General features: G+C 45.4%; 1 protein-coding gene across 1 annotated transcript in view; it reads right to left on the bottom strand.

The window, feature by feature from the left end:
• The window catches only part of LOC306735887 (uncharacterized protein), a gene marked incomplete at its 5' end in the record, with an annotated part of 73,887 nt that extends 64,958 nt beyond the window's left edge, over positions 1 to 8,929 (bottom strand). Inside the window, 3 exons of the mRNA XM_079217456.1 lie at positions 1,287 to 1,380; positions 1,429 to 1,494; positions 8,897 to 8,929. Coding sequence (XP_079073582.1) covers positions 1,287 to 1,380; positions 1,429 to 1,494; positions 8,897 to 8,929 — 193 coding nt within the window. The remainder of the gene's footprint in view (positions 1 to 1,286; positions 1,381 to 1,428; positions 1,495 to 8,896) is intronic.
• Between the last annotated feature and the right edge of the window lie 4,620 nt (positions 8,930 to 13,549).

The raw sequence follows: 13,549 nt of genomic DNA on the forward strand, positions 1-13,549 counted from the left end.
AGCTCATGTTAAATGTAATGTTTTAGAAACCGATATCACCTTCCAACCTCTCTGGGTCACGAGTATCACTATTACACAACATTAAACCACTAATATCTCCAAATCCACAAAACCAGCCTGAAAATGAAGAAAACCGGAGACGGGTGGAGCAGCGCTGGATAGTTGTCGGAGCCCGGCCGGAGTAGACACACCTGGTGCTGCTTCGGACTCGACTAAGTGCATATTTCTAGTTTACTTGGTGTCAACGTTATTTGTTGCGACAAACGTTGTTGGTCACTTGACAGCACCGCTTGAGTATTGCGGTTAAAATGTCGTGGTCAAAGGAGCCGAAGCAGCGATTCAGTGTGTCTGCAGCCATTTTCCCAGGCCACTTGTGAATTCTATCCCACGACCTGCTGCTTGGTCACAGGACGGGTCCTTCGGAGCTCTGTGTGGGCTGATGGAGGGCGCAGTGAAGCGGCGCTAATCTGTCGGTAGAGAGTAGCACCTCCTCCTGCCCCCCTAAGAGCTCTTAACAAGATAATGCAGTTTAACGTGTTCCGCCATCTTCATCCTCTCTGGAACGCCGACACTCAAGGAAAACAAGAGGTTCCACCTTATCTTTATATTTTTCCATTGAGCTTATATTTTCTGTATTTCTTAACATTCTGCTTCCATCCATGTCCATTAACCCATTTTCTGTGCACGGTGACCGTTGACCCTTCATTCCCGTGCAGCCTGCCGTTGCTCATCTGCCTCACAGGAAGCTATCGCCGACTCCAGCTCTGCTAAATAAGTAAGTAAATAATTCTGCAAGTGGAGTAAATGGAATGTGCTCCAAGAGGAGTGATGAATGAGCTAGGCTCCAGAAAAAGTCAAATGAGGTGATTTCTCCCTCTCCAACACGCAGCATTAGTTTAAAAACCAAGACGGGTGGATGATTAATCATTTATTACCTCGACTATCTTCCACAGCTAGAAATACTCCCGTCTGCCCTATGCTTTCTGTGTGTGATGTGAGGGGAGAATAATACCATCCCCCTTCTTAAATATCATTTTAGTTGTGGAACATTTTGGCGTGCTCTAGCACCCCTTCATGTTCATTTGGGCTATAGCACATAATGGCTACAGAGACCCATACAGGAGGCGTGTTGTTAGTGTTATTTCATAATCTAAAAGGGTATCTGCAACAAGGTCCCATGCTATCGGTTTACACAGACGGCAGATTTAACACGCAACACTCCCTCCACGGGTCCAATCCGAGGGGAACGGGGACGCCGCAAGGCATTGTGGGGCGGGGCGGCTTACCGGGACACAGCGCCTGCAAAGTGTCATGACTGCTCCTGAGGGTGCTGGTCAGGTGCCTCTGTGTGCTGCCAGCAAACAGCAGGAAGTAGTCAACACCCTCCTTCTTCTTCTTCTTCTTCTCTTCCTCCTCCTCCTCTTCCTCCTCCTCCTCCTCCTCCTCCGCAGCCAGCTCTTCGTCAGCGAGCTGCACCGTGATTACACAGCGGCCCTGCAGAGGGAGAGAGAGGGAGACGGGAGGATGATGGAAGAGAAAAGAAGGAACAAGAAAAACAACAACAGATATTTAGAGAGCCGTCCAAGTAAGTCTGCATGAATTTCATCATTTAAAAAGATTATTGAGGAAAATACTGATTTTAATTCCTTTCTTTTAATCTATTGATTTGCCATTGTGCAATATATTCTTTCCCGATAAGCTGAACCTCTATTTGAAAGAAGCTAATGATCTAAACAGGGCCGCGGCATTGCCAGTTTTCTCGGCAGCACACTTGTTTACAACAATTACACAAAAGCCTCAAAAGTTAATATGGTAATGATTTATTGATCTAACGCGCTACTCCTCACATCATTAACAAAACAGGGGGGGCGGCGCCGGAACACGGAGGAGCAGCTTGACTTTCTGCAGACTCGCTGAGCGAGCGGTGTCGGGTTCAGACTACAGAGGGGAAGGAGGCGGAGGAGGAGGAAGAAGCCGTTTTACAAATGGAGGAGGCGACATGATTAACAGCCTCGGTATTAGCTCTGTTTATCAACGCGTCCAGCTTTCGCACCCTTGTGCATCCTTGGCACATAAATCAAGGTCGACGCTCTTTTCCAGGGCCCCACTACACACTGGGAGTAATAAAAAAAAGATGTATTCACTTGCAACTCAGCAGCGGTTATTGACAAAAAAAAACGACTGTTTTTCTTTTTGCCTTGGCGACTGCAAACACAGGGAAAAGTGGAGGAAATGGATGTAATTAGTGTGTTTGATATATTAAATGAGCTAGAGTCACATGATGTCCGAAGATTGAATGAAGCTGTTGTGAAAGTGCCTGCAGATATATTTCAAACAAAACAATTAGGAGGCTATTTATTAGACCAGACCTATTGAAATATGGCAATTCTGATACAGTATGTTCACGCTCAAAGCCCATCAAGTAGAGATGAGGGGGAGTTTTTTTTTTTATAACCCGGCCAACCTGCAAAAGTATGCGTTTATCAACCGATCCAGAGCCTTCAAAATGCCAACTTTAGGCATTATAGTAGAACGATTGTCAGGACTGAGTGTCTGTGTGTGTGTGTGATTCCCGGCTCCGAAAATAATGGATTCTTTTCTTATTCAAGCAACACCAGCCCGACAAATGAGAGCATGTCGACCGTACGGAAAAAAAAGTCTTTTAACATTCATTTGAACTCTGCATGCAGACATCAAATGCATATTTAGGATCCCTTTAAAAACAACGGCGATACCGTGAAAAAAAAGTCTGCCACAGCTTTCATGTCAGCCAGTAAAAATTAATGGTCGCCTACAAGCATTCAGAGTGGTATATCTGTCGCCTTGATCTTTGTAAACAAGAGACCTGTCAGGTATAGAGCCACTGCGGGGAGTCCAACCACACAACTTAAAATCAACACCTCATCTCAGCTGGACTGTGTCTACTAGATAATATTATGTGTCCAAAGTGCGGTCTGCCACAACAAGCCAATTGTCACATTGGACAATTGGCTTGTTGTGGCTTGTGTGGATTGTTGGGGGCCGATGACATCTGAGGACTGACCGAGGAGGAGGAGGAGGAAGACGAGAAGAAGCAACAAAAATAAAAAATAGGGATATTGTTCAAAATGAGCTGTTTTTCCACTGGGGGACTGCAGCTTGTTGACACCGAGGAGGGACAATGGAACAGTTCATCCCACTTAATCTGACCAGTGTTGCAATCTTTCTCTCTCCCCCAGCCGAACGGCGTCGAGGAGCGTCAAACATGCAAAGAAGAGGTGGCCTCGGGGCCTCGTTCCATACGGGGGTGGGGGGTCTAAAAGGCCGCCACATAGCCCAGAGGCCCCAGGAAGAGAAACCGCCTGCAGTGACCATTGGAGAGCTGGGATTAAATACATCGACTTGCAGCAGTAGGGATGCAGAGAGCCTCGGCTTTAACAAGCAGAGCACCGGGCGGGACACTGGCATCAATGAGCTGTGGAAGGGCGGAAGCCAGCAGGCATGACACTCTCTCCATTAAAAACTCATCATTTATCCCCGGCCCAGGTCGGACATTGAGGAGTGAGTTTGCGCTCCACATGTTTAGTTTTGTCATGCGAAAGCGAGTCCAGCGTTCTCGCTATACGGATAAAAGAGAAAAGGAGAAATGGTTTGGGGGTTTAGTTTTCTCTAGCACTCAAGACCGGTGGCAAATCCCCTTCATCAACCTGCTGCATCTGGCGCATTAGCAGGTAAATTGATTTTTGATGGCACCGCCGCGGCATCTCATTTTGTCAAAATTAGTCTCCCATTCGTAAATAACGTCGCGAGCTGCTGATTGTTTTCCAACCGAAGTCGCGAAATCACGTCATAATACATAATCCATGTTCACTCTCTCCACACTCTTACCGCCCGCCTCCTCGGCTACGATCGCTGGCAATCAATTTGCCGAATTCAACCGTATTTGAATGGGAAAAGTGAGTCGTGAGTCGGAATGGAGTATCAGCTGAATATGATTATTGTCAGTCCTTTTGGAAGCAAATGTGTCGGCAGGGGTAATGGGGGGTCGGGGGTGGAGAAACATAGATGTGAAACATCTGCTGGAGTCTACAGGGAGCACAGCTGCACAGAACAAAGAAAACACACACACACACACACACAGAAAGTAAAGCTACTGACAAATGAGTCTCACAATAACAATAATTTAAAGGCTAAACAATTCTCCCGAGTGACTGGCTTTAAATCAGAGAAGCGAGCCAGCGCCTTTAAAGCCGTGTGACGTGATGGATGTCTCTCAGCCGCACCGAGTGACTGTGCACTCTGCTGGTAGTAGGTACTTAACTAAGTGACCTGCTGGGGTATTGACCTGCTAATCACGGCGCTTCAGCTGGGGAACACACGACTATTAAGCAACATCAAAAGAACAGCTGGAGGCTCTGAACCACACACACACACACACACACACACACACACACACACACACACACACACACACACACACACACACACACACACACACACACACAGCAACTGGTATACTTTCCACTCTCCAGGTAAAAGCAGCGCTGGATTCTAAGGCCTCACCGAAGCTGCTTTGAATGAGACATTAGTATAAGAACGTATTGTGCAGTCTAAATGAATGTTCATCCCCCTGGCTGGAGTTCTGCCTATGGGCAGCACAATGTGGAAGTTCTGCTCCACTTCAGCACTCAAACTAATTGTGAAGACGTCCCACGACACACCTAAGCTAGCTAGCTAGCTTTTAGTCAGTCCGGTTGCATGGAACAATACAAAAATGATATATAAAAATGGACAACACTACACACTTGATGTTAGATAAAGAGCTGGCGTGATGAAAAAATAAATATTTCAACCTTTCTGCGTGGTTTACCCGGAGAAGGTGCTGTCACAAAACAATTTAGAAGACAATTGAGGGAAATCTTCATAGCGCGTCGGCAGGTTTCATGACACGGCCGCGCATTAAATAAGGTCCTGTTCACGTGCGACGAACCAGCCAAGCTACACACGCATCCTCCGATTTACAAAAGGCGGCCGACATCTGGAGAACCCTTCCACTGCAGCCACAGACTTCAGGTAGCAGAGAGGACACAGGTTCCCATCAGCACCACAGTCCCGTGTTTAGACGCCCTATACTACTGTGTGTCTGCTGGCAGCAAGGACTCGCTTACTGGTGTGGACAGAAAGCCTCCACAACAAATCATGTAACCCTCTACTTCCTCATGTTGCTCTTCCATTTCTTCCAATCACTTCCTTAAAGAATATGTTGGTTGCAAGAGCACCGAGGTCTTGACCTTTTTTCTAGCAGTTGTTTCTATCTAGAAACTTTACAAACTGGGACGTTTTTAGTTGTTCTGGATGGTGTTTTCTTTTCTTTTTTTAAGAGCTTCAATTAAAGGCCGACTACTTAACCCCTGTGAGCTATCTCACTGTGATAAGTGTCCTAAGGCCTGATGTCTAATGAGGCCCGACTGCCCGCCCGGTTCCACTGAACGGCCTGCGTGTAAATCACAGATAAGGTCTGGGTGGTTAATGTGTGCGAGCCACTCGAGTCTGTCGACATCTCTGACTGTCTCATTTCCTGTGAGCCTTCCTCACCCGTTAGCGCACGCACGCGCACGCACGCGCACGCACGCACACACACACACACACACGCACACGCACACACACACGCGGACATTTAAGCAGCAAAGCTAACTGTAGCTATAAACTTGACAGAGTAAAATGAACTTTGCACTGCTGTCGCTCGGCTCTCTGCTGTGTTCCCATTTTAGAGAATGCAATTATTATTTACATTCATCAACAATGCAATACTTCGCCCACCGGCAACCCATTTGCAATTAATCAGGGTTACATTTGTATGACCCCCGATTCGCAGATGAACTGCAACGCCCGCGGACACTTCATCTAACAGTAAGTCTGAGTTACAAATTACTTATAAACTGTCGTTTTAAGAAAAAAACCTGCACCCTATGAGGTTATCATTTTCTGCAGATGTTTGCACCAAACTGATCGAAAATGTAATAAAACCCCCAAAAGGTTAGACAATGGGACAGTTCATCCAATAAGGTTAGAACTTTACCAATAGTGTAATAAAATGTCCTGGATTCATGGCTGCCTGGAACCAGGGCCATGGCCCTGCTGATGCAACCATGGCCCTGCTGATGCAACTGGCCTGGAACCGGTCCTGCCTACTGCCATGGCCCTGCTGATGGAACCGGCCTGGAACCAGGCCTGCCAGCTGCCATGGCCCTGCTTTCTCCTCCCACTGCCCCTGGGATGCCCCTCCTCTCTACCTCCTTCTGCTTAATGGATCGTGGCTATCTGGATCATGGACCATGCCTACTACTCATTATATGAATAATTTCTGTCATATTCATTTGAATGTGCTGTAACTCCGTTACGTTATTCATTCTGGCCACATGACATCTATTGCTTCTGTCCATCCGGGGAGAGGGATCCTCCTCTGTTGCTCTCCCTCAGGTTTCTTCCCTGTGAAAGGGTTTTTACTATCTTTATTGGGGGAGTTTTTCCTGATCCGATGTGAGGTCCCGGGACAGGGATGTCATGTGTACAGATTGTAAAGCCCTCCGAGGCAAACTTGTATTTTATATTTATATATATATATATATATATATAAATAAACTGAGGTCATTACTTTGACGGATAATTTAAATAAAAACGTTTTTCTCTGCAAGTATGTCAAATTTGTAATGCTGTAGGTGTCATGTTCACCTTTAGGAAACGCAAACATGGCACGATGATTTCATGTTTAGAAATGTACCTCCAGGCTTCATGTGCGAGCATCGTCTCGTGGGCACGACTATTTAGTTTAGATGCCATCAGAAGATGGCAAACGCTTCAGAAGGTGGCTGACACTACGGCGAGCGATGAAGGCGACGCAGTTGATTCAATCGTTCATTAAATGTTCCTCTTTTTTTTCATCCTAAATCAACGTTGACTCCTGTTTAGATAATGTGCCTCTATTGCCTCGTCTGATCTTATGGAATTTCTGCAATTAAAAAGGAATTTGAAAAAGAAATAAAAGTACTTAAGTAGGCATTAAACTTTATGTTTATGATTGTGAACAAAACAAATTAGTTAGACATTTTATGACATCATTGGTTGAGTTATTACATTATTGGGTTACATTTTGGATCAGGTTAATCTCAAATTTGATTACATTTTCTCAGGACATTATTACATTATTGGGTGCTACAAGGAAAACAAGAAATTGCCCGAGGCCTTGGTCTATTCCAGAAAAATACATTAAAAAAGTAGCTTGTTCTGTCCAACTGAATAGGAAATCAGGCATCTTGGGGCTTTATTCACAATTTAGGGGAAGAGGGACCATGAGTGACTGCTCGTTAAGCGGAGAGCAATAACCTGTGATGACAATCAGGAAGAGGAGCCACAAAGCAATGCACGTAATCAGAACATTTAAAAATAAAATTAACAAGAAAATCCAGCAACCAAGAGGTCACACGTCCCCTTTGGCGCCAAACTCTTTGCTGTAATTGCCTGCTCACCTATTGATTTGGACAAAAGGCACGTGTCCACGTAAACAAAGCCTCAATTTGTCCTTTTCAGAGTCATTATTTAAGAGGGCCAGAAAACGTGAGAGGTCGCTATTTAATCCAAAATCTGAGCCACGAGAAAAGCTGGCGTAGCTTTGACGATGTATATAGAAAATGGAACAGCTATACTTAAAACATACTCTTTTGGATAAAAAGATCAGCAGTCTTGTTTTTCGTCACTTCCTAATACATTACCCTGTTCTATTTCTGTCATGTCAACAGTCCACCAAGTGGTTCCCATTTTTTATTTCACTGATAACATGTAAAAGATGATGACATGTGACACAATAGAAGCCAATAGGCCTCCACTGTGTCACATGTCATCATGTGACACGTGTTAGAAACGTTTGCCAGTCAGCAAATATTAAACAGCCACTTGATGTGCATACCGTCTGATGTCGTGTTCTGTTATCTGGCCCTGCACACCCACGCACTTATTTTCTGTCATTCTAGCTAATTAGACCTATTAGAGCTGCTCCTAGGAATTACATGAGGGCATCTCACTCCGTATTGAAAGCACTAATAAAGTATGATAAAGGTGCAAATTGTACTCGCCCCAACAGGGGAAATAATCGAACCCCGAGGAGCCCACCTACAGCCCGGTCCTGAGAAGAGGTCTGGTGCAGCTGTGTGGAAACAGCTGTGTGGGCGACCGATGTTGAGGCGTTCAGAGACACAAGTGGACTGGAGCAATAGCTTCTGAGTCAGTTCTAGTGTGAATAATAGAGATGAACGGATCCATCGGCAGCCGATCGAAAACCAGGTCAGTCTCATATTTCCGTCTTGGATTTCCAAGTTCTTCAGTACGAGTGAAGAAGCCGTGGAGGAAAAACCTTAAGCGATTTAGCGCAACTAACTTATTAACTTTTATATTGTGCGATTCATTCAGCAATATTAAAATTTATATTAGAGACGGAATTATGACATTTTTAGCTCCCTAACACTAGCTATGAGCAGCTTATAAAATATAATTACAACTATTAATACCAAGATATTTTTTCTTATCAAAGCAAATAATTAAATAAAAAAAAAAAATTAAAAAAAAAAGAAAATCAAAGTAAATTTAAATATTTGCTTTGATAAGAAAAAAAATCTTGGTATTATTAGTTAGTAATTATTAGTAATTATATTTTATAAGCTGCTCATAGCTAATTCCTAAATATTTGAATTGTGTTTTTTATACAAACAACCACTGATTTCAGGACGACGGAAATTATTATTATATAAAGTAAATCTGGAGCCTTGGTGTCATTTATAGAACTTAGAGAATCTGAATCAGAAGTCCGACGGAATCGGCCAAGAAAGATTGCAGCGGGTGCCTCTCAAAGAACAGAGATACTTACATAGAGAGGAGCTTGCTGTGGAGTGAGTTTCATGTCCCTGGGCTCTGTAAAGACAAGAACACATCAGAGGTTATAGCTTTGCGGTGTGTTAAGATACACCGTACACACAAACAAGGGGACGCGTCGGGGGAAATGGCCACAAGTTGTCAACAACGTTACCAAATGAACACGCAATAACGCTGATAAGTGTGTGATGCTCACATAGCGGCAGGCGTGGAGCAACATTTCATTTGGAGTCTGTTTCTGGCTTCCCAACCAGCGCTAAGTCCAATACGCCGTCTCTCCTTTTAGCGCCGGGAAATGGCAGTATTGTGTTTAGCTGGAATAAAAATCCTGCAAACAAATTGCCTTGACCTCAGGGTTTTATAGTTGTTGTTTAGTTTTTTTGGGGGGGGGTTCCCCTTCCCACAAATTCACGTGTATCAGCTCCAGCGGCGTCAGAACATTGTTGCCGACAAGGTGACAGTTAAGCTCGACCCTGGCAGTCCTGCCAACACTCAGTGGGAAGTTAATAGCGCATGAGTACTGAAAGGACACACACTGAATCCCACACGTGTGGGAACAAACACACACACACACACACACACACACACACACACACACATCATCATCATCCAACCCAAACTGCCAAGTCTCTATTTGTGCTTGTTTATTCAAAGACAGGCTGCGGCAAATGATGAATTTGTTTGTGCGCTCCTGCCTCCTACGATCACCCGGAACTTCTTCAGCAAGCAAACTAAATAAAAAAAGGGGACAAAAGAAAACCCTCTTCTTTTGCCTCTTCTACACGGGTTCATGCCGGGAAGATTTACCGGCTCACGTTCACGTTTGATTCCAGGCCTTGAATGCCAGGCCTCAAAGCCGTTTTCTGGGCGCAGGGTCAGAAGCAGTGGGTGTGTAATTGCATCCCAAAACAGAAAACCAACGTATTACATCTATCTGCTTGAGAACAAACGGTTTGGAAACTTATTATTTATTTTTTTGGGGTTGTTGAACTTTCTTTAAGAGACATCGGCCTGCTTGCATTCATCTTGGGTCAAGGGGACCGGTCGGCTTCCCAAAGAAACCGCGTTCTCTTCGGTTATTGGGAGAAACAATTTTCTTTTGTCTGCTCTGCCGTTCCCTGGCACTGAAACAAGTCCTTTCTGCCGGCCTCAGTGGTCAGCGGCAGTGCATTAATCACATGAACCCCGCGGCGGGCGGGAGGGGGAGAGCGGCGCTGACAAAAGGCCAGGACCTAATGAGTTCAGCTGAAAGGAAAACCCAGAAACAGTCGAAACTCGACGGAGCGCCGAGGCGCGGCGAGGCCAATTCACTTTCCTCCGCCACCCAATCCAAAAGGTTTTTTTTCTTCTTCTTTGCTGCTAAATAAACAGGCTCTGGCTGGAATTAGGCGCATCAGGTAAGGGGATAATCAGCGGCTCTAATAATACTCTGGAGTCTAATCCTCTTGCCTTAAGTGCAATGGGCCTAGCTTATTCACCACATGCATGACTTTGCCTGATAAGACTCTCACATCATGTCCCCATCGGGCTCACCGGCTCTTTTATATTTGCATATTTTTGGACATTGGCGGCGTGCTCTCTTTCTCTTTTATTACTACACCACAGGTCTTACTCGAGGGGGGCCTCGGCTGTCGGCTGACATTTTTATTTGATGTGACACCGTATTGACCGCCGGGCCGGGCGACCTAACCTCTTATTGCACAATGGGAACCCATTTGCCGGGAAGTCGCTGTGTTGCTAAAGTCACACCCGCTGAGGACGCAGTTGATAACTTCTATTGATCCAGTGGGCGAGGTTTTATCCGTGACCTCGTTCAGCCGAGCGCAGCTTTGCGGTCTCTGCACAGTCGCACCTGGCAGCTGACCACAACAGCTCAGTGGACGCTTCTTTACAGCTGTTGTTGTCGCATCTATTAGAACCGATTACATTCACAGTTTCATCTATTGCACAACAATAAAAAAGCAAGATACACACAAAAGGAAGCTGATTCACTATGCCGCCTCATCACAGGGTGGACATTGCTCCACTGCTTTGGATTCATGGAGGGGGCCCGTGAGCGACATTACCACATCCATCTGAAACTTCCTCTTTACTGTGGCTGTCAAGCTAAGCTAGTTAGCCGGTGTAAAGAAGCAAATGTGTCCTGAGGAGGCGGCTGTGGCTCCGTGTAATCAAGCTAACGTGTGGTTGGAAAGGTGCCATTGTGTTTTAATACTAACGTTAATAATACTAACGCCGAGTGGACAGTTCTCGACAACAATCCAGCTGAGCCTGTTTGCTTTAACTGTCCACCAACTTTGAAACAATTAACAAACAAATGAAATAGCTACAAGCTGCATGCAGGGTGTTACTTCTCTTGTGGTTATCGCTCCAAGAGTCTCCTTCACAAGATGAGCCACTTGATACAATGATAAGAAATATAAAAATATCCCTCGTTGCAGCGATTGAGATCCGTTCACCAGGCCGCCTTGAGTCTGTTTTCTGCTGTTGACCCGCACGGTCGTACAGTTTGTTTGGTGCAATCTGGTCAAACTCTTGGGCGTCATTCAGAAAGAACATGCCGGGGGATTTCTGAAATAGAAGTCATTTCTAACTGCAATGCCTGGAAAGTACAGAAATGACACGGATTTCTTTGTCAATAAAAAAACACTGCAGTATTTCCTCAGAGGGACATTCGCTCCAAGCAATTTCCTGCAACAAGGTATTTTGGTGCTGCATGTGGATAATACCTGGACTTGTGGGTGAAGTTACAGTGAGCATGTCAGGTAACGCATTGGTAAAACTGGAGAAGACATTGGAAACCAAACTTTCTACCCGTTTTTAAAACCACATCATCCTACAATTGTACCGTCTTTCACAAAATGAAATTCAACAATTGACTAATTGAAAGTCTGCACCAAATCACACTATCAAACAGACATTCTGCAATCTGTTTTCTTCAAACAAGATGGGAAAATAGAAAAACCTGCGCGCCGGCCGTGTAATTCAGTAAAAAAAAAAAAAAAAAGAACACGGGTCCAAACCAAACTCTGTTTTTCCTCCTCTGGTAACAGAAGAACCTTGAGAAATGACATCCCCCTAAACTCACCCTAAGGCCATCCGACACCTGCTTATAGAGATTACACAATCCATTAACTCCACCTAAAAACACCGGGGGGAAGCCAGCCTTCGGCCCAGCTCCTTCACCGGTTCCATTATGGCCCAAACTGTTTTTGAAACGGATTTTTTTTTTTTTTAAACGGCAGGATGGCCACGAGAGAGGCACAAATGAACCGATAAATCAAGAGACAAAAGCCCATCGATGCTGGGATGGGGAGCGGCGATGCTCCGAGGCGGGCTTGTGAATGGCCCTCGTTACGGCTTTTCCACGGGGTGCCCCGGCTATCAAAATAAGCCGTAACAGCCATGTGACTGCAGCTTGAATGAGGGGGGGATGAACGGGATTAGCTTCACAACTCATTAATCGGACTACGCTCTTCACAATCAACAGCTGATAATTTACCCGACACAATGTGCACGCGTCGGGGAAGACCACCACTGCGGCGTGTGACCGAACGGTCAGCGCACGCCGGTCTGTAAATGTGTTCCTCTTTCCCCCCGTCGGTGACAAGGAGGTCCGTCTCTTGGGGAGCGGGATGCTCGTTCTCAGTGGGACGACACCGGCTTGCCAGCGAGCACGATTCAATAATCCTCCCTGGATGGAAGGTGCATCCGATGTCAATGTCACAGTCAAGTAAATGCCGCTTTGGGTCCAATACAAAAAAGGCACAAGAGCAGCTTCGCCGAGTCCAGTTATTGGGATGAGCCGTCTTTATGACGGACCCCGATTGTATTCTGGCAAAAAAAGGCGCCCTGTGGAGTTGTCTTGTACATAAGCTAAAGTTGCGTTTACATTCAGTGAAGATCACTAAAAGCCATCATGTGTATCCTTGGAGGTCTAAAACGTTTGCAAAAGCCGATTTCTATTCTTTTGTATTTAAAAAGACAGCATTGTCTACATTCAGAACCGGCTTGCTGTCCCTCTTCTTTCCCATCTTTGCTGATGCATTGTTGCATATCTCGGTGTGTCACCAAGGCTGGTCTATTGGTGGAAATGTGTATTATATCACACACTAAATAAACAGACAAAATAAATGGCACTACTATAGGTCAAAATATCCCTGTGGAACTTTTACACGGGAGATTTTCACCTTTAGAAATTGAAATTACAGCAAACGATTAATTGTTCCATTGAACTAAAGCGCGCGCGCACACACACACACACACACACACACACACACACACACACACACACACACACACACACACACACACACACACACACACACACACAGAGTTTGTTTTGCTCCCCTTCTCTTTGGCATCATCCTGTAAAGACATGTAATCTTCTTGAACTTGTTCTAAATCCTCCAGATCAAAGAGACTCTTCTATGGGTGGGATGACATTAGAACATGCAAGCGAGCAAAGCACTGGCGGCAAGAACGGTAAACAGTGGGGAGGTCAGAGGTGACTGGAGGCCCGTGACGGCGTCAACACAATCTTCTTCTTGTCAGCGCCGCTCCCTCAGAGGCTTTCCGCTCTGAACCTCCCAGTCCTCCAAAGTCCAAAGGCCACATCTCTTTAGTCCACTCAAACAAACGCACGTGC

This window comes from Taurulus bubalis (assembly GCF_910589615.1).
Source record: "Taurulus bubalis genome assembly, chromosome: 4".
NCBI classification, from domain to species: Eukaryota; Metazoa; Chordata; class Actinopteri; order Perciformes; family Cottidae; genus Taurulus; species Taurulus bubalis.